Source organism: Lupinus angustifolius, chromosome LG14 (genome assembly GCF_001865875.1).
Source record: "Lupinus angustifolius cultivar Tanjil chromosome LG14, LupAngTanjil_v1.0, whole genome shotgun sequence".
Taxonomy (NCBI): Eukaryota; Viridiplantae; Streptophyta; class Magnoliopsida; order Fabales; family Fabaceae; genus Lupinus; species Lupinus angustifolius.
This window is the reverse complement of record NC_032022.1, coordinates 8,952,481-8,974,841: the sequence shown is the minus strand read 5'-3', so window position 1 is coordinate 8,974,841 and position 22,361 is coordinate 8,952,481. Positions and strand designations below refer to the sequence as shown.

At 34.7% G+C, this 22,361-nt stretch overlaps 1 protein-coding gene across 3 annotated transcripts in view; it reads right to left on the bottom strand.

The window, feature by feature from the left end:
* The window catches only part of LOC109326640 (protein PHOTOPERIOD-INDEPENDENT EARLY FLOWERING 1), a 29,097-nt gene extending 7,625 nt beyond the window's left edge, over positions 1–21,472 (bottom strand). Inside the window, exons 1-13 of one of the 3 annotated variants that reach the window (XM_019559350.1) lie at positions 21,362–21,472; positions 20,966–21,067; positions 18,194–18,274; positions 17,999–18,106; positions 17,767–17,847; positions 17,589–17,677; positions 17,361–17,497; positions 17,223–17,287; positions 6,390–6,525; positions 6,008–6,085; positions 5,848–5,921; positions 5,630–5,764; positions 4,286–4,321 (exon numbers count right to left, since the gene is read on the bottom strand). In XM_019559350.1, coding sequence (XP_019414895.1) covers positions 4,286–4,321; positions 5,630–5,764; positions 5,848–5,921; positions 6,008–6,085; positions 6,390–6,525; positions 17,223–17,287; positions 17,361–17,497; positions 17,589–17,677; positions 17,767–17,847; positions 17,999–18,106; positions 18,194–18,274; positions 20,966–21,025 — 1,080 coding nt within the window. In that variant the 5' untranslated portion in view covers positions 21,026–21,067; positions 21,362–21,472. Of the gene's footprint in view, positions 1–4,285; positions 4,322–5,629; positions 5,765–5,840; positions 5,922–5,990; positions 6,086–6,389; positions 6,526–17,222; positions 17,288–17,360; positions 17,498–17,588; positions 17,678–17,766; positions 17,848–17,998; positions 18,107–18,193; positions 18,275–20,965; positions 21,068–21,361 lie in introns of those variants that run through there. The other 2 variants (XM_019559352.1, XM_019559353.1) reach the window with 2 other exon arrangements.

Below are 22,361 nucleotides of genomic sequence, written 5' to 3'. Positions count from 1 at the left end.
TAACGCACATGCTAGCAGAAACTATGAGCAGTAAAAAATCCTCCATACAGGTCAACACTCAACCTCCTAAAAAAGTCATATTTAATATGTTTGATCTTGTCAGCACCAATTCCACTCTAGAGAGATACATTAAAACTGACCATTTGCATTGACAACACATATGATAATAAGGAAAAGTGCATCAGAACAAAGAGTAGATGGAAAAACTACAAAGACAAACCAGGTCGTTTGGTTAGGGAATGTGATAGGAACTTGGAATTGTTTAAAAATATATATTTTTCACTACTTAAAGCAGAGGCTCTGTCAAAGCGTGAATTAAAAAATAACCAGAAATAGAAAAGAAAAAAAATAGAAATAGAAGATATATTTTTAACTACTTCGAGGGTCTGCTTCATCCCTACCATAAGAGACCAATTCTTGACTCTGACTAATGTTGTTTCCCATATCTTTTCCTCACATGTACATTTGTTCTTCATCTTTTCCCCATCCTTCTCTCACCCTCTAACCTATTTACTCCCTCCACTAACTGCCACATAACGTTTGCAGCTTATTAACATGCTGAATACCCCATGACCCCTCTTCTTCCACTAACTGCCACCAAAATGTTGCAGCTCCTTTTCCACTCAGCTCCCAACCAATTAGCCTCCACCTTCTAATGATGATACCACAATCATTATTCTTATTTATTTTTTACTGTTAACAATCAATTTTACTTATTCTTGACTGTTATGAATCTATAACTAGTCACTCCAAAATATTCACCTTGTCCTCAAGGTGGATGCTTGTTTAGACGAAAATGATTTCCCTCTTGGATCCCACCATCAGGTTGCCACCTGAATATCTTCCTCCTCAACCAATTATTGCAAACATCACATGCAACTCTTTGTTCTTACAAACATGATTAGGACTGTTAATGCCATTTCTGGCCCACCCTCTATTGAAGCATTTGATGCACTAGTTATTGACCCCTCGCAATAGGTGACAATTTTGGAGGATGGATGGATGTTGTGAGGCACTCCCAATTTCCCGTCCGAGTTTCATTCTCCTCGGCCCAAAGCATGGTTTTTCCCACTTGGGTACAATCCATCATCCAAGGTTAGATACTCTGGGTTTGTGTGACGCAAGGGTCAAACATAGAGCTTGAATTTGCCAAGATAGTCTTCTAATCATCTACTTCAAAGCCAAAAACTTCTCATGATGATGATTCTCCATCATTGATGGCTAGAACTTCCGAATCACCAAATCTCAAAAATATGTCCAAGATGGGTTTTGCGAGCAAGACAACACACCATTGGATTAAATGGTCGATTGCATCAACTCAGCTTGACTAGATAAGAACTGCCTTAACTCAATACTCGACTCGAGTTCGATAAGAGCTATTTTAGAAACTCGACTCGATTAGAGTTCGTGAACCATTTGGTTGGACTCGTTATAGCTCGAATTGATCTAGTTCATCAGGAGTTCATAAATTGTTTAGTTCAACTCATTATCTTAATTGGTTCAGTTAGTCAGCTCGAATAGCGACAATTTATTTAATATGTATAAATCTAAAGATTCTCTATAGGTATATATAATTTAGCCAACTCATGAATCTAACGAGTTGAACTATATTTGACTCAAGTACAACTTGTTTATTTAACGAGCTCGATTTTTAGCTCAAAAACTGTTTGGCTCATGAACCAAGTTTATCGAGCAAAATAACTAGGGGTGTAAAAATTCGGTTTCATTCGATTTTTGGTGGATTTCAATGACCGAACCGAACACAAACATATGGTTAAGTTCAGCTCAATTAACCTTAAATTTAACTATAAGAACCGAACCAAACCGCTATTGAATGGTTCAGTTCCGCTCCACGGTTTTTCCAATTATTTTTTTTATAAAAAATCTTGCATCATTTGTAAGTTCAAAATGTATTACGATAGATATTGTTTCTTCATAAATAGAAAAACACTACTATTATTATAAAAAATTATGAATCATATATATATGAGTAAAAAATTGAAACTCATAATTGTTTGTTAGTAACATATATAACAATTATATAATTGATGAAGAAAAGCCAATTATCACATATATAATACAATCCGCAATAAGTAGCATATATAACAATACAATTAATTAGTAACATATATATCAATTAATAAAATATATAATAGTTACATATATAAACTTACAATTTACAAATCATCAATACCACAAAAATTGGTATATGTCAGTTTCAAACTCAATACCACAAAAGTTGGAAGATATATTTCAAATAATCAAGACACTAGGAAACAATTTAGTAACTAATAACATATATAATATAAATATAATAATAATTTAGTAATATATATAACACTACAATTCACACAAAATTATTAAATTAAGCCACAAAATTGGTTGAAGAATTTAAACAACAAGAAAACATCATTCCTAGTATATATTTCTTTAATATGAGGTTCGGTTCTAACGGTTCCTAAATTTCCAAAACCATAAACCAAACCGAACATAAACGGTTCCTTAAAAATTAACCGAACCGCAAAACCAAACCGCTTACACCGGAACCGCTTACACCCCTAAAAATAACAATCATGTTTCAAACAAATATCAAGTTGGTTTGGTTCATTGTCAGCCCTATGTGACATATTTAATAAAAAGTTACCACCGGAGCTTAAGCAGAAATTTTGCCACACACCTATTAGACTTCTAATGTTATGAGATTTATTATTACACGATAAAATGTAAAAAAGATAATAAACTCCATGTAACAGATATGAAAATGTTGCGTTGGATAAGTGGAGACACTAGACAAGACATGATTATTTTTTGTACTACCAAGGGAATCCCCTTACATTTTTGGATAAGGAACTAATCCCTTTCGGGATATATGGCTGCCCCCACCCAACAAGTGTTGCCCCCAAGAATCAAACTTTGACATTTTGCTCATCGTAAGGATCTAGCAAGGTCTTGCACTACTAGACCAACACCTTGTTGGTAGACAAGATAAGATTAGAAATGAATAAAACAAGGAGAAAGTTAGAGCAACAACTATGACAGAAAGATGATAGAATTACACCTTTGGTGGTTTGGCCATGTGAGAAGGAGATTGTTGGAAGCTCCAATAAGGAGAATAGATTATTAGTCCAATTTCTAGAGGCAAAAGAAGGCCAAGAAAAATCATAGGCGAAAGATTAGGAAAGATTTAGAGATCAATGTTTTGTCAATGAACATGATTTATGACAGATCAATGTGACATCTTTAATAGATGTAGCCGACCTTATCTAGTGGGACTAAGGCTTGATTGTTGGTGATGCCCTAGCTTATTGTCTTCCTTCCTTCAATTGGTTCATCAACATCTCAAACCCTCTCCACAAATTCCGAACATGCCACCATTCTTGTGTGAAACATGAAAACTACAAGTGCACATTTATTCTGATCTGTTGGTTCTCATCGGTTCTCATCTGGTGGTTATTATTGAATCCTCTCTCATCTCTTACATACACACATGTGTATATATATGTATCTATATATACAGCTCAACTCCTTACAACAGAAGCTCTCTCAAAAACTGAATGGAAAAAAAACTCGCAAATAGAAAGAAAAAAGAAAGAAAGATGGACTCTGCAGAACTTCAAGGGTCTGCTTCTACCCTGCCCTGCCCTATTAGAGTAATCTTACTTAGTCTTAGACTCGGGCTGGTTAATCTTCCTCTGTATTACACTAGAGTGCATCCGTGCACACACCACTTGCCTAGTCAGCAAGAGGTGTTTAGGTTGGTAGAGACTGCTATAAATTCTGTACACATCTAATCAAATAGATTTTGGAAATAACAAATTTCAGTTTTTTCTCTTAACTCTATTCTCTCTACCATCTTCACTTTACTCTCTCTACATGCCCAACGGCCCAAGTTTGATTGAGTTGTTTGCGCTAGAGTTTCAGCCATTACGGCATCCCTCTGGCAGCACTGGAAAATCTCCATCCGCTGATGACGATGCACACACTCCTCTAGCAAATACAGCACAACACTAAAGACAATATTCAGATGAGATCAGGGTTGTTCGAAGGGGTAAGGGACAAGGGGTGGTTTTCTGTTCTTTTATATTCAGAGCTAATAGACAATTTTTTGTCTCCTGGTTTAGCAGGTAACAGAAAAAGAAAGTGAGCATTGTACTGTTCATTTAGTTTTTTGTGCTGTCCTTGACTAGTTTATAGATCAAACATAGTAAAAAAATTGGGTGGTTCTTTATTTGGTAGCAAATCAAGTGCACCCTTAGAAATGGAAATGATTTACACATAGTATTACCTTATCTTCTGTTCCAAGCAAGAAGTCAGCATCTTCCTGCCAATATTTGAGAGCATATAAGTCAAAAACACAATTACACAAGAAGTTAACAGCTAAATGTTAATGAATGACAGGAAAAAGGGTGCAAAGAAGGGGAAAACATAAAAGTACTGACGGAGGGGAGATTGACAGTCATTTATTAAATGGAACATAATATAAACTTATTTAGACTAGGATGATAAAACTGAAGTAAAACGTGGTTCATGTGGATGAGACATCAGGGCATAACACATAAGTAAAGCAGGTCAAAGATTTTACTGGAGCATATAGAATAAAGTGAAATTTAATATTACTACAATTGACATTTAACATTGTTTACGGTCTTACTTTAACACTTGAAAGCACTTAATTTTGGCTCCTATGTCATGCACATTCATAAACAATTGTATCAAAAGCGTTTGTGATGACAAATAATCCTGACCAAACGCACTGTGTTTAAAGATCTAAAACCCTATCTGTGACTTTGTTTCTCTCCCTTCTGCAACTTAGAAAAAACCTAATCATTTACTCCTTGGATACCCACTACCAACTGCACTTGTTAGCGCTCTTCTCTCTCATGGATGTCACATGTCCAACAAAACTACCTAATCGAGGACTTAGAGAAGAAGCAATTCTACCAGATCTAATCAAGCTAGTCTCTAGTGATTTCTGTTATTTAATGTTTGAGCTTCAGCACATACTATCTTGTTAACATTCCTAGCAAGAACCACCACAGATCTCAACCATTACGGAGACAACATGATAGTACCTTCCCAATCTTGCCTAAGGCATTCAGAATCTCAGATTGGAAATCACTCATTGTACATTCCCAATCATGAGCCATGGATTTATTTGACAGCAATTTAGCGCCAGCAATGGATAATTTTTATATTCTTATGAAAGCATTAAAGTTTTATCTATCCCTACTGGTTCATGGTACTTAAGAGACTAAAGGAACACCTATTTAGATTGACAGGCTTATTTTGGGAAGCTGTTTTTTACCTTTTTTTCCCAAAATCATGGAGGAGTTGTAGAAGAGAGGGGGGGAGGTGAAATGAAGATAAAGAGATCTCAAGGCATCTAATAAAAAGTTGTGCTTATGGGCTAATTGATGTCCTAATCATAATTGTTGTGTGGCAATAAACTATGAACAAGTGCCATATAGGAACCAGATCCTCAAATTTCTTAAGATCTCAGAGTTAGCAATTAGGAAAACAGTAACATTTTTAATACCAATGGGACTTGAAGACAAAAATGAAAAGTGGATCAAACATAACAGACAAAGGAAGCATATTTGCTAAAAAGAAAATTGAAATACAATTCCACCTCTTCATCATTAAAGTCATATACAATACTTTCATTGGCCATCTCACTGGGAACCTCACAAGTATTTTCAGGTGGATGGTCCTCATATTGAGATAGATTGCTTGCTTGTGTACCTTCATCACCATTACTTTCATCCTGTTATTAGTGAATGAACGTTACACTAAGTCCTTAACTCACTTCACTATTGAAGGTGGCAAAACAAAACACATACAACTTACACAACGTCGACCAGGGAACATGCTGGAGTTGCTAGAGACAACTTTGCTGACAGATAAAATATCATCTCCATTTTCTGCAGTATATTATCCATGCCCTATGTGAGAAACAATCATAACTAGTGCAAAATAAAAGGGGCACATACCAGATGCTAGTCCTTACCATCACCATCATCAGCTCTATTTATTTGCCCAGCATCTTTACTATGCTCTGGACTACTTTCTTGCCTTACTGGTTCTCCTAATTAATTTATAAAAAAACAAGGGCATAAACACTCCAACAGTCTATTAAATATTAAGGTAATCATAACAGAGAAATTAAGGCAGGGCCTGGCAACAACATCATTTTCTTTTAGAAAAAGGTTCATATTAGACCATCTCAACTAGCAACTTTTCCATCTTTCCATCTATGGTCTATAACGTTTCCCTTGAGCAGAATAACTCGGGCCTTCCAAAAAAAAAACAAAAAAAAAACAAAAAAGAGGTTGCTGATATGATAAGCTCACCTTTCCCTCCATCCACCCCCTCAAAGAAAAAAATCTCACCTTTCTCTTCAGCATAACGTTTTAGTAACTCCTCAATTGGAAGATCAATTTCATCACGCAAAGCTGCCAATTCCTCTTTTCTTTCTTCTTCAGTTATGAGAGCCTCATCTTCCTCAAGGGTTCGCTCATCATCCACCTGGAAACAGTACCACCATTGGCATAAATCCATATAAGAGTTCAGACAAAATTTCACACATTGAAACATCAGAAGAAATAATCTGGTCAAAAACAGTCAGAGGAGTTGTTCAACTTCCAATAAACAGTAATGAGAAAAGTTCTTCAGTATACACATGAACAAACAGAATTATAGATAGAATATCATATAAGGTTGCTGTTTAGTTGAATCTCACTTTGGTTGATTATATCAGTAAAGAAACATATATATATTGATCGGACATCCCCCCCCCCCTCCAATTAGCAAGCCATTGAGGTGGAGTTAGGCCTTGCTATTCTCATATAAGATTAAAGTCTATCTTGATGTTGGGTCACCCCAATACTGCAAACTTCACACTCCAGATGTCCAATTTTAGGCATAAGTGGAGTGTTAATTGTTAAAGGAATGATTGACTAATACACTCTTTTTATCTAGGTAGGTCATATTACACTTGAATTTAGCTTAACTCTGTTTAGAAAAAGTAAGAATCAAGGAGGAAAAGCAAAGTTTCAAGAGCATTTTTTAGCTACAGATTTTTATGCACAATAGTATGAATCTAGTAAATGAGTAATTAAGGTTCCATCTCAAAACCAATTGGCTATGAGAAGAGTAGCTCAACAAGTATTTATATCATTCCTGGGACAATGAGGTAGGCTATGAGGGACTTACTTCCCAATATAACCCATCCACTAAAGCATGTCGAACTAGGCAAAAGGTTACCTTTGATCCATGACTAAAGGACATCTTTTGTCCAATGACATCTGGAGAGAAGTTGGGTTTTGGCTCTAATATCATGTTAATGTTCCATCTCAAAGCCAATTAGCTATGAGAGAAGTAATCCAACATGTGTTTAAACCATTCCCGAAATAATGAGGGAGGTGATGTGGAACTAACTAAACCAATTAACAATGTCATAATTAGAAAATGCAAAAAGCATACTACATAAAAAGTTTATGCATATTTTTTAATAAAAGAGGAAACTTATTAAGAAAGAGAATATGATTAAGAAGTGGTAGGAGGACAAAGGACCTACTTACAAAATATATAACAAAAAAGAGGACAAACCAAGTGAACAGAAAACATCAATGAAGCAAAGCTACTCAATGTAAGAAAAACACCATTAAAAAAAATCATGGGCTTTACAAACACGATAATATAAAAATGTCACAACACACTCTTTTATTTGTTGTTTAATGAAGACATGGAAAGAGTGCCCGTTGTAGTGGATCACTGGATCCTCACATGTTGGCACTATCCAGTAGTTAGTAACATTTTTTTAAATTCAGAACACTAACTAGCACACAAACCATTACTTTGTTAGTTTGTTTACTATCCACAAGAAAGCAAAGCACACGCAACTCCATTGTCATGCAGAAGAAACCAAGCATTAATTTTTACAACAAAGATGGACTTCAGTAAACAAATAATATGCAGGTTAATAACACTGGCTTAAGTCCATGCAGATGGTAAGCAGCACCAATAAGACACCTGAATGTTTCTGCAAGATGGTATGCATTTCATATGAACTAAGTAAAAAGAAGAAACTCATTTTCGAGAATACTACTACTGTAATATTAGTTTTGAGTTACCTTGACTTACTAAGCAAGCTAACAGTTCGATTTTACTTGTACGTTAGTTTGAATTAGATTAGCTTCTTATGCAAGCTAATAATTAGGCTTTGGTTAATATGGTTTAGTCCTTCTTGTGTTAGAAGCCTTAGCTTGCTGAACAAGCTTGCCACGTTACATCTCTATAAATAGAGATACTTTCTCTTTGTATAATTCAATTCAGTCATAATAAGAAAGTTGTAACTGCGAAACAGAATTCAGTTACATTTCTACTCTCTCTTCTCTGCTCTCTGTTTTCTATTCACTTTGTATGGTATCATGCCTGTAATGGCTGACGTTGAAGATTCAGGTTCTCAATCACCAACAATGGCGATTCCACTATGCTCTTCTCCTTCTCTGCCTCTTCCAACAACAAAGCTTATTGAGAACAATTTTCTTGTGGCAATAGTTTACTATTGATGTTCTCACGTCTAATTGTGCTTTTCGTTTTATTATTGGTGCTGATATTCCAGTAAAGTATCTCAGTGATGAAGATCGTCTTTTTCATAGTCTCAATCCAACTTATCTTAGCTGGTAGAGGTGTAAATGTTCGGTTTGATTTTTGGTGCAATTCAGTGACCAAATCGAGCATAAAGACTTGATTTGATTCACTTCAATTAATTGTAAATTTTATTGTAGGAACCGAACCGGTCATGAATGGTTTGGTTCGGTTCTGTGATTTTCCTGCTCTTTAAATCTTGTATTAATTGAAAGTTCAAAACATATTTCATGATGTATTTGTTTATCCATAAAAGAAAAAACACTACTATTATTACAATCCACAATTAATAACTATAACAGTACGATTCATAATTAGTAACATTTAGTAACATATGTAGTAACTAGTAGCATATATAAATATATAATAGTAACATATATAACAATACAATTCACAATTAGTAACAGATATAGCAATTAGTAACATAATAATTTATGGTATATGCTAGTTTCAAATCCAATAGCACAAAAAGTTAGAAGATAGGTTCCAAATTATCAAGACATTGGGAAAGTAACACGCATGTATATAACAATTTTGTAAGTAGTAACACATATAACAATTTAGTAACATATATAACAGTAAAATTCACACAAAATTGGTAATTTAAGCCACAAAGTTAAGTGAAGAAATCAAACAACATTATCCCCTTGTATCTATTTTTTTAATATGTGGTTCGGTTCGAATAGTTCCTAAATTTCCAAAGCCATAAACCGAACCGAACTTAAACAGTTCCTTAAAAACCGAACCAAACCATGTTTTGTGGTTAGGTTCGGTGCCAATAGTTTCGCGGTTTAAACAGGAACCGCTTACGTCACTATTTGTTGAGAAGAGCAATATCAAATGATCTTTTTGTGGCTACTCAATTCCTTCTCTGAAGATCGACAATCAAGGGTTGTTGGTTGCAGATATTCTTTTGAGTTGTAGTGTGAGGTACATGAGTTTGTCATGCTCAAACCAATGCAATAAGTTGACATCTTCGGGCTCAATTAATATCCATTGTGAAAGGATCTAACATTATCTCCTTCATGAAAATCAAGGTGATAGCTGATTCATTGATTTCCATTGGTTTACTTATAACCCTAGCTAAACATGTTGATTGTATTTTGGATGGATTCCTGAAAGGTTCCAACCTCTGATCACTACTGCAGAGAGTTAAGAGGAAATTCCCTCCATCAATGTTCTTCGGTCTTATCTCCTAACCTTTAAGGCTCATCTTGAACGAAATCACAATAAATCTATTTCTGATGCCCTTTCTGTGAATATTGATGTCAAATCCCCATCAAGCCATGCCTCTATAACTTCTCAATTGCAGCATTAGCCTATTTGTTCCCTTTTCTCACCTTCTATCCCTAGAATACGTAATGAGGGTTTTACTTCTCAATTTCATGGAAACATTAGCTTTTGTGGTGGTCAAGGTTTTAAGCCACGTGGAGGCAGTATTTTTTTGAGTTTTATAACAAATATGGACATGATGTATCATACTGCTACTATGCACCAATTGCCTTTGGTTTTGACTATAGTTCCTCCTATGATGCTCCTGGTTTTGATGCACCTGTTTACAACACTCCATCTTTTCCTCCTATTTCAAGACATTACTCTAGTTATGTTCCTCCTTCTTATCCTCAGGTTGCAAGGAACTTCAATCAATACTTTGGACCTCGTTTCACTTATTCTACTAGAGGTTCATATCTTACTCAATCTATAGGGCATTATAATCAACTTTCATCCTATATGACTGGCCTCTAATTATGATTTTCCTCATCCTTCTACTTAAGTGCCATCTGGTTCCACTTATGCAATGACAACTACCTCTTTTGGTGATGGAAATTTTAACACCAACGTACCAGTGTGGTACCCAAACTCCGAAGCAACCAATCACCTTACACCTGATCCTGCCCTTCTACATGAACCTACTAAGAAGGTTACTCCATAACACATCTACAAGGGTAATAGTTCTAGTATCCCTATTGCTACTAGTAACAATTCTAGTTTTCACTCATCCTTCAATCCTCAAGTACCTTTTTCTCTTAAAAGTTTACTTGTTCCATCTACCACTAAAAACTTGCCCAATGTATCTCAATTTGCAAGAGATAATTTATGTTATTTTGAGTTTCATCCTTACTCTTTTTTTGTCAAGTCTCAAACTACCGATCAAATATTGCTCTGAAGCAATCTCGCTTCGGAGGGGCTTTATGCTTTTCATGATCTCCAACCATCTATTTATTCGAGTTCCTATACTGGTTCTACCTCTCATATGGAAGATTCGTCTGTTACTAGTTACAATTATGTTTTCCCTATTCCTTTCAATAAAATTGTACATACTACAACTAGTACATCTTCAACTTATTTCCTCTAGCATTGCAGACTAGGGCATGCTAATGAAAAGGTTGTTACTAATGTACTCAATCATTGTAATATTTCTCACATTCATAGAGGTGTTTTGGATTTATGTTTTGCTTGTTGTCTAGGGAAATCATATAGGTCGCATTCTATTGACTAATATTAGTCAATATCCTAACCTTTTTTATTTTCTCTATATGGATTTGTGAGGACCTGCACCTCTAGATTCTGTCAAAGGATTTAGGTATTATTTCTCTATTCTAGATGCAGTTACTAGACACACTTTGGGTATTTTTGTTGAAACGAAAGTCAAGACATTACTCAAGTATGTTCAAAGTGATTGGGGTATGGAAGTTAGGCCTTTCAATTCCTATCATACACAGTTAGACATCACTCACAGACTTGATTGTCGTTATACTCACCATCAAAATGGAACAATTGAGAGAAAACACAAATATATTGTTGAAACTAGTCTAGCCATATTAGCTTATGCTTATCTACCCTTAAAGTTTTGGGACCATGCCTTCCTTACATTTGTTCATCTCATCAATAGACTTTCATCCCCCACTCTGGCCTACAAATCTCCATACACTCTTCTTTTTGGTAATAAACATGATTATCTATCTCTAGTTGTTGGTTGTTCTTGTTCCCCTAATCTCAGACCTTTCAATAAACACAAATTGGATATTAGGTCTTCAAAATGTTCCTTCTTGGGTTACTCCCTATAACACAATGGTTATAAGTGTTTAACTAGTCAAGGGAAAAATTCTTGTTTCTAAAGATATTATTTTCAACGAATACATTTTTCCCTATCTCCAACTATCAATTCCTCCTCTCATCTTCTTCACAATCCACTCACTCACCTGAGCAATTACTCATTTTTCATAATCCTACTCTTATTTCCTCACTCTATTCCAACTTGTACATCTCCATCCTTTGTTTCTGAGTATGTTCCCTCTCCTTGCCCTAACCCATCCTCTACTATTTCTGATGAATTAGTTTCCACTATTGATCCAAATGTTATTGTTCCTTCTATACCTTGTTCCACAGTCTTGGTTTCAACTTCTTCCCATCCAATGCAGACTAGGTCTACATTAGGGACATACAAAATAAAATTACCCTAGAGTAGAGCCAACTTAGCTCACATTGAGCCTATATCTAAAGCAACCATAGTTGGTCATGCTTGAACTTCAGCCATGCAGGATGAGTATAATGTTCTTATCAGTCCCTTGTTACCCCTTCTTCATAATAAACAGATCATTAGCTACAAATGGGTCTTTAGGGTTAAATAAATTCCACATGGTTTTGCCGATAAACATATGGCTAGGTTGGTTGCAAAAAGTTTTCACTAAAACAGGGTGTTGAATACAATGAAACCTTTCCCCTGTGGTGAAAACAATTACTATCAGAGTTTTTACTTTGGGTTTAACCTACAATTGGTCTCTTCAACAACTATATGTTAATAATGTCTTTCTAAATGACAATCTCACTAAAGACGTCTACATGCAACAACCTATGTGTTTTCAACATCAAGATAGATAAATCTCTGGTGTGCAAACTCAACAAAGCTCTATATGGGCTTAAACTGTAAGAAGAGTAAACCGTAGAGGAGAAAGGAGAAAGCAAGAAGAAAGTGTAACTAAATCTGTTTTGATTTTTATTTTTTGATTGTTGAAATGAATACAATGAGTAACTTCTATTTATAGAAGTAGTTACAAGTCATGTGGCTATTACATAATTGTAACTGCCATTCTTCTAGAAGCTTCTAGTGTAACTAACTAGGAGGCTTAGCTAAACTAAAAGAGGCAAACTGTTAACACTCAACTTTGATTAACAAAGATGATTACAATGATTAACTAATAACAACAGTTAGTCTAATATTCCCACCTGAAGCTGAGGGTGACTTGATGACTTGACAACCACTTGAAGAAGTTTCCTGATTGAGAGAAATCTTGAATTAGATAGAGGCTTAGTAAGGGCATCAGTTATCTAAAACTCAGATGGTATATGCTTGACTTGTAGAAGCTTTGATAGGACTTTATCCCTCACAAAAAAGATATCCAACTCAACGTGTTTAGTTCTATGGTGAAGAACAGGATTGTGGGTCACGGCAAAAGTACCGAGGTTATCACACAATCAATGGAGATTGATAGGTAAACTAAAATTCTGAGAGAAGAGATTCAATCCAGATGATCTATTGAGAAGGGCTAGACTTCTATACTCAGCTTCAGTACTAGATCTAGAAACAGTTTGCTACTTCTTTGACCACCAAGTAACAATATTTGGACCAACAATTACGCAAGCACCTGAAATAGATTTTCTATCATCAGGATTTGATGCCCAATCTGCATCAGAGAATGTAGTAATAGGAAAAGGAGTGGTAGAGCTGGTAGGTTTGAGTTGAATACCTAGAGTGAGTGACGCTTGTAAGTACCTTAATATTCTCTTAACAACAGCCCAGTGATCAGAGGATTGGACATGTATTGACAAACCTTGTTGACACTGAATGCAAAATCAGGTCTTGTGATTGTGGCATATTGAAGTGTCCCTACTATGGACCTATAAAGTGTGGGATTTTTAAAACCAGATGATCCTGTTTTGGTTAACTTGCAGGAAGTAGACATAGAAGTAGATGGCTTGGCTGAATTCATGTTGGCTTTCTTGAGAAGATCTCTGATATACTTAGTTTGGATAGAAAAAGGCAACCATTGGACATGTGTTTAACTTCAATGCCCATAAAATAATCCAAAGTACCTAGCCTCTTTAGTGCAAAGTGTTGAGTTTAGCAATGATCTGATTAATTTGAGGAACAGATGACCCAGTGACAATAATGTCATCCACATAAACCAACACATAGAGTTTGTAAGTAGATGAAGTGTGAATAAACAAAGAATTATCACACTTGCTGATTTGAAAACCAAACTGAAGTAAAGTGCCCTTATGTCAACAATAGACCATGTACCCAACTGAATTCGTGCATTGTATTCTTTTATCCTAAATAGCCATTTACAACCAATGGCTTGTTTTCCTGGAGGTAAATCAACAATAGACCATGTACCTAGCTGAATTAGTGCATTGTATTCCTCTTGCATAGCTTGAAACCAAAGAGGATCATTTAGCGCTGTCTTGATAGAAGTAGGTTCAGTTTGTGCTAGAAATGCCCTAGGAACTCTAGGAATGAAGGACTTATCAATACTAGATTTAGAACGCGTTTGCATTGGATGAATGGACCTAGGAACATTGGAAGTTTGTGGGACAGAGGAGGACTCTAGAGTACGTGAATTCTAGGAACAAAGGAAGATGCACTCAGAGGACCTGAATTCTAGCTTATGACTTATGTAGGGTCTTAATAGAGGAAAACTGATTGAGTGTGGGTGATGGTAATCTATTTGAGGTAAACTGCAGTGGTGAAGGTATATTTCCAATAGGGCACGGGCAGAGAGGCATGAGACAGTAAAGCTAGGCCAATTTCTACAATATGTCTGTGTTTTCTCTCAACAGTCCCTTGTTGATGATGAGTGTAAGGGCATGACACTCTGTGAATTATGCCTAAGGTGTTGAGAAATTCAGTAAATGGTCTAAACTCTCCTCCCCGATCACTTTGAATATCCTTGATTTCTAGGTGAAAGAGTTTGAACCAGTTTTACAAAATGTTGAAACAGGTGTAATGTGTCTGACTTTTTCTTTAGGACATAAATCAAAGTATGTTTGGTGTGGGCATCAACAATAGACAAATGATACCTAAACTCTGATTCTGAATGAATAGGTGCAGGTCCCCAAAGATCTAGGTATAAAAGATCAAAAGGTTTATTATAAATGGAAGTGGATGCAGGAGAGTGAAGTCTATGAGCTTTAGCAAAACAACAGGCAGTACAAAAATCAAGACTAGTTTTATTAGATTGTGAGATATTACATTGTTGAATGACACTTTTTACAGCAGCCTCATGGGTATGTCCTAGTCTATAGTGCCAAAGTAAGTAAGAAGACAAAGTCCTAGAACTAGAAGAAACAATGTTATTTGCAAACAAAGGCAGCCTTGAATTGGCATTACAATGTAAGGAAGTAGGTGACAGAAGGTTGTGGAAAGCATAGAGCCCCTCTTTAGTGAGAGAAGCCTGAAGAAGCACATGTTTAGTAGCCTGATATTTGACAAAACAATGGTTAGGGTGGAATTTAAAAAAGCATTGATTATCCCTAGAAAACTATGACACACTAATGAGATTTTTTGTAATTGTAGGAACAAGTAAGTTATGTAAGGACATAGACACTTCGAAATTAAAAGGAGACTGAAAATAAGCATGTCCACAACTTGTAATAGCAGCTTTGTTACCATTACCCATGGTATGAGGCAAATTGCTCAGTTGGTTCAACTAGAAATGATGGATCAGCAATGAGATGGTTTGTTGCACCTGAATCGGGATACCACAAGGATGGCTTGCTTGAGTCTTGATCAATGTGTGTGATATTCATAGCATAACGAGATGGATGAGCATAAGATGTATCAGGTCTAGTAGCTCTTCCAGCAACCTAAGAACTCGTTTGGATTTTAAGACAGTTATCATGAACTGGATTGGCTCCATGTGAGATAGTTCTTCTCTGTGAGCTTCATGACAGGTACTGGAATAGATAGAACTAGAGCTATGGCTTGAATTGGCGCAACGGTGGAAGAATTTGGTGGAAAATCCATGGAAGGAGAAGGATCAGCGGCAGCGTTGGCCATAAAAGCTCTTCATACCATGTAAGAAGAGTAAACCGTAGAGAAAGGAGAAAGAAAGAAGAAAGTGTAACTGAATCTATTTTGATTTTTACTTTTTGATTGTTGAAATGAATACAATGAGTAACTTCTATTTATAGAAGTAGTTACAAGTCATGTAGCAGTTACATAATTGTAACTACCACTCTTCTAGATGCTTCTAGTCTAACTAACTAGGAGGCTAAACTAAAAGAGGCAAATTGTTAACACTCAGCTTTGATTAACAAATCTGATTACAATGATTAACTAATAACAACAGTTAGCCTAATATAAACAGGCACATTGACAGTGGTTTGAGAAGTTAAAGAAAACTCTCCTTATCTTGAGTTTGATACCAACAAATGTGATAATTCCTTATTCATTCAAAAATCTACTGCTATACAAGTTGTTTGATTTAGTGCGTGTGGATCATATTATCATCACAGGGTCCTCTCAATCCCACACTAGGTCTCTCATTCACAATTCGTGTCTTTACTCTAAAAGATCTTGGTACTCTAGACTATTTTTTAGGGATAGAAGTTAAGTATCTAAAAGATATTCTTCTCTCACAATCTAAGTACATCAGAGATCTTATTGGAAGAGCCAATATCTCTGCTGCTAAATCAGTGAACTCCCCGATTGTCTGAACGGTAGCAAACTATCTCTAGATCCAACAAAGAGACTAAATACAGAAGCTTAGGCTTACATGCTCAAAAGTTCATGTGGGCGCAGTCTCTCCTAACTAAACTAAAGATCCCCAATACTACACCCTTACTTCTATGTGACAACCTAAATTCGGTCGACGTGGCTCATAATCTTGTTCTACATCAAAGAACAAAGCACATTGAACTTGATATGTTCTTTGTCATAGAAAAGATTCATAACAAATCTATTCAGGTCAAACACATATCAGCCAATTTTCATACCGTAGATGTGCTTACCAAGCCCTTATCCCCAACAAGGTTCATCAGTCTCAGGAATCAGCTCAAAGTTTGTGATCATGCCTTTGTATATCACCCACCTTTTGTTTCAAGGGGGTTGTATTAGAGAATATTGCAACTGAGTTACCTTGACTTAGTAAGCAAGCTAACAATTAGATTTTCCTTGTACTGTTGTTTGAGTTAGATTAGGCTTCTTATGTAAGCTAATAGTTTGGCTTTAGTTAATATGGTTTAGTCTTTCTTATGATAGAAGCCTTAGCTTGCTGAACAAGCTTGCTGAACAAGCTTGCCATGTGTACATCTCTATAAATAGAGATACTTAACCTTTGTATGATTCAATTCAGTCATAATAAAACAGAATTCAATTATATTTCTATTTTCTGTCTCTCTCTTATCTGCTCCCTGTTTTCTCTTCTCTTTACACTCATAATCTTTATATCTTGGTTTCTGGATGCAACAAGTTGCTTTCACATTTCACAGATACAATTGCCCAAAAAAATCTCTACAATATCAGCATGATTGGTGGTAATAATAAAGAGAATACTAGTTTAAAAAAATACCGATTCATCATCAGATTGTACATCAAATTCTTCATCATTGTCAGGTGCGTCTGATGGATATTCTTCTACAAGGGGTTGAGTACAGTTAGTAAGAAGTGATAAACACTCAAAACTTTGAAGATACATCTCTCTACCCACCAACATTAACTTCCTTAGCTTCATTAGTATTGTCTCCATCTACATCCTTGTATTCTGTACACATTTGAAGCTCCGGAGAATTCTGCTTTTGTGGTTTATAAGCATCCACAAGATTTTCGGCCAACATTGTGGAGTACCTAAAGTAATATGTTTGAAAAAACATTTCAACAGGTTCTAGTGTACACCCAATTACAGAAAATACTAACTTAAAAGATAATAGGAATTCACCTCTCAGTTTGCCCCAAGAGAAACTCAAGCTGTTTGTCAAGTGCCTTTTTCTTCTTCTCATCAAGCTCCATTTGGTGCTTGTAAAGAACCTAGGATATCAATAGAGAACAAAATGAAGGACATCAAAGGAAAATTATGCAAGCAAGCAATCAAATCAATTTAATAAAAAATGCATTACCAGCTTTTCTATTTTCGTCCAGAATTTCTTAACATCTTTGGATATACTCAATGCGACTTTTCTTACCCGCTGCTCTTCTTCCTGTACAAGATTCATCTCTCATAATGCAACATGGAAAAAACATGCATACAATCATCAAATTATGCTCTATGTAACTAGAAATAATACAATCAGAATGCTGGAAACTGTGGCAGGTTATCAATTTCTTTCATTTATAGAAGGAGATCAGAACCTTCATCTTCTTTTCACCTCTTGTAGCCTGATCTAACATGCCTTTGCTAGCTCTTAAAGCAACTTTCTTCGCCTGTGTTAATTTCCATTTCCTCTCTGACTCAAAGTCCTGAAACAAAAGGTACAGCAAGCAAAATCATACACATTAAAATGTTCCCACATTGACCATTTAGAGTTTGAAGGTTAAACTAGATACCTTTGATAACCACGCCATCTCTTCTAAGACATGGTCCCAATGAGTTTTGGGTCGCCTAGGCTCCCTTGAAGCTTCAAGCGCCTGATATAGCAAAAAGTGATAATGTTAAAGAAAATAGGTGAGCATAAGAAGATTATAGAAAAGTAAACTAAATGTTCCTAGATGTACATTTTCTCTCTCTTTTTTGGTTGGCAATGTTTTGAAGGTACAAATTAGAGATCATATCATACCATATGTTGTGTGGTTTAGCAATACTGTAATATTGGAATTGGATGCTTAAAAAGTGATAAGAAATTGATGGGGAGTTTGAGGACATTAGACAGAGGATTCAATTTGATGGACAAAATTGAGAAATACTTCATCCGTACTGTGTACTTTATGATCACAAAATGACTATCAAACTCAAACTACAATTCTAACATATAGGGATTACTATAAAACCAACAGTGCTTTTTAACTTATTTTTTTAGTATTCCTAATTTATTACTATTAATATCTAACAATTATAATAAAAATAAAAAATAAAATTATACATATATATAATATATCCATATCTATGAAGTACAATAAAAATAAGTATTCTATACAAAAATAAGGAATACAATGAATTTTCTTAAAGAACAAAATGTTTGTTTTGCTTAATATCATTAGTTTGGTTTGTATTTGTATTCACTCTACCTTTTATTCAAGTAGTTTTCTATGGTGAATGTTGAGCATTGAAGTGCAAACGAGAAATATATGTAGTTGGAATGAGAATGTTGCAATGGATAAGCAGACAAGAAAAAAGATATGATAATAAATAAATGTATAAAACTAACTTAGGAGAAGCTGAGGAAACTAGCTGAAGGTGTGGTTAAGTCATGACAGAAGATCAAAAGAGCACCAATGAGAAAAGTGAATCAAATGGAAGACATACTAACTCAAAAGGGTTTAAGAAAATGTAAAGTGTAATCATTAAAGAAAGGTCGAGACCAAGTCTTAGCGCAACAGTAAGATTATTGTCTTGTGATCTAATACCCTAGCACGTCGGAGCCTCGTGTACTGGGCCGCCCTTTTTTAATCATTAAGGATAAACTTTGAGGAGAAGTTGAGGAAAGACACTAACGCAAAGGGGTTTAAGAGCCAAAGAAAATATAAGGTGTAATCATTAAAGAAAGGTCAAGCCCAAGTCTTAGAGCAACGATAAGATTGTTGCCTTGTGATCTAATACTCTACCACGCGGGAGACTCGTGTATTGGGTCATCCCTTTTTTAATCATTAAGGATAAACTTTGCATGTAATGAAAATTTTGTTTTGGATTTTTTTTGTACTGCCAAAAATATCCCCTTACCCTGTGGGTAAGAAACTAATATCTTTCGGGGTATGTGGTTGCCCCTCGCTATAAGTGTCGCTCCAAGGAATTGAATTATTGATCTCTTGGTCTTTCTGGGGATCTAGTAGGGCCTTACACCACTAAACCAATACCTTGTTGATAATTTTGTTTTGGATTGAGCACATTGGTTGATTACTTGTTGACTCAGTCAATATTGATTTCACATATTAAAAAAAAGTGAAAACAATGTAGCATATTTTTCATAAGTAGTAGTTAAAACATATTAATTAATAAAAAATGAAAATAGAAAACAAACCAAATACCCCTTAAATGTGACAAACATATTTCCATGAAACAACTCAAGAAAGGCCGAAAGTGTAAATTACCAGTCAACATTTTTGTTCTATCCAACCATGATTGGGTGGGCACTAAGCATAACCATAAACTTTCTTATCAAAATAGCATTGATGTTTCCTATTCATCCCTGGAAACTTACTATAACTAAGCTAACCTATTATAATTGTTAAGTGCATGTTTAGCTTGGATTATTTTTTCTTTATTTTCGCTTATAAACTAAGCTTTTTTTTAACAAACTTAGTTTATAAAAAAACTTATAAACCAAGAAAAAGAAGAAAAAAATAACATGTTCAAAAGGATGGGGTCATTTGTTCAATTTATAATCTCATGTTATATAATTTCCTAATTTATAATCAAAATCTAAAAACACAGTCTATACCAAACAACTACAAAGTTTACTTGTTCTTCCATGTAAATAAATCTTGCCTAATTTCCATTCCTCAAACTTTTTTCTCCTTCAATGTTTATTTTATATTTTTTGTATGTAACGTATCAACCAAATCTATTATTCTTTTGATCTATAACCCTCATACATCTTATTTGTGAATCACTTTGTATTCCAACTAACTAACCCCTATCGAGCTAGTAAGTCCTTGATGCCTATTTCTTTCATTCACATGACTCATTGCCACGCAGACCAAGGGGGTCAGTTGTATTAGCCAGTTTCAATTCAGTTAATTTTACTTCATTACTGATCCAAGACCTCCAACAACTACAGCATCTAAGTCCATCTTAGATGCACAACTGGTGACCAGGGTTTTAAATAGCAGTTGCGGTCACTATTAATAGACGCCCAAAACCTTTACATTACAGTCAATTTCGGGCAAATGCAGCTGATGTGGCCTCAATTGTTCCACCATACAATTTTCGGCAACTCACAAAACCTTAAAACCTTAGCATATCAACATCTGCAACTCTTGTGGATCCAGATTTAAAACCACCACGAGAAGACCAAACCTCTCACGAGAACAATATCATAACACGAGCAATTAAACAAAATAAAACAAGACAAAACTAGAAACTAAAATTTTATTCAAGTATTCAACAACACAAAAATTAATACGTTTAGAAAGTAGAAAAAAACGACGAAGCAGAAAACTAACCTTTTGCCGTTTAGCTTTTGTGTCATGATCAATCTTATACCTAGGACCTTTCGACGCCATAACTCCTTCACCAGAAGAAACTAATCATAAAAAACAACGTATCTGTTTCACGGCATAATAATTAATCAATTAAATAAATAATCAATTAATTTTCCGCAATGCATCATAGAACGAAAAGCCGTTTAGAATAATCAGAAATAAATAAAAAAGCAACGAACGAGGTTGAGATTATTTTGTTTTTGTTTTTGTGGTTATTTGATTTTTGATGTAGAATCGATGAAATGAGGGTTTAAGTGAAAAGTGGTTAAGGTGTGTTTGGGTGTGAAGTGAGAAAGTGAAGAATGAAGAAAGGAAAGAAGGGTGAAGGGTGAAGTGAAAGGAGTTAGAGAGAAAAACCTAACACGGTGTGTTGGAAGAAGAGATTGTAGAAATTAAAAGAAGGCGAGATGGACAGCGCAGCTTCTTCTCTCCTATTCTCGTCAAAAAGGCATTCTTGCCCCTAACCCAATGGCATTTTTCAAAACTAAACAGATTTATATATAATTATTATATTATTGATCATTTATTTAAATTATATTTTTTTAGAATAAAAATAGTATATAAAATTCATATATTTTTAATACATATAATTTTTTAATAATAAAATATAGTGGAAAAGGATGTTAATCTTTTTTTTTGTTTAATAAGGAATTGGACTGTATTTTCTACATTTGTTTTTAGTATTTGTCCAACATTGTTAGTTAGAAATGAAACTTTTTAATTTTTTGCTAATTTAAAAAAAAAACTTAAAGTTGCTATACAACTTATGTTTAGTTATATCATAAACTCGACTTTTATTTATGAAAAAGTAAATAAAAATGCGACATTTCTTTTATGGCGTGTTTGTAGTTGGAAAAAAATATTTTAATTATATTTGTATGTAATTAATGTTAGCCAACCTCACTTAAGATTAAAAATTGAATATTTTTTGTTTTAGAAAAATTGTGATGGTAATAAATGAATTATAGATATAATAAGAAAAAATAACAAAAAAACATAAATGTTTGATTGAAAGAAAAGATGCTAATGTTAACATGCAAGAATTTGTATGGTGTACTTGAATAAGACATAGTTTAAGAAATAAGTGTTGATGGAGATGATAACACGAATAAATAATAAATAATTATAGTATAAATGAAAGTAAGGATAACATCCTTCATATTAAGTTAGACTCTCACGCCTTTTCGACTCTATATTTTTTTGTGGTCTATTCATGTTATTTTTGTTGAAAAAAATAGTTTTTCAAGCTGAATCATTCACTAGTTCATGAAAAAATTATATGCCCAACAATTAAACTTATTTGATTGTCTTTTGTTTCTCTTTAAACTAACTTAGAGGTTATTGCATCTTTGAGGAG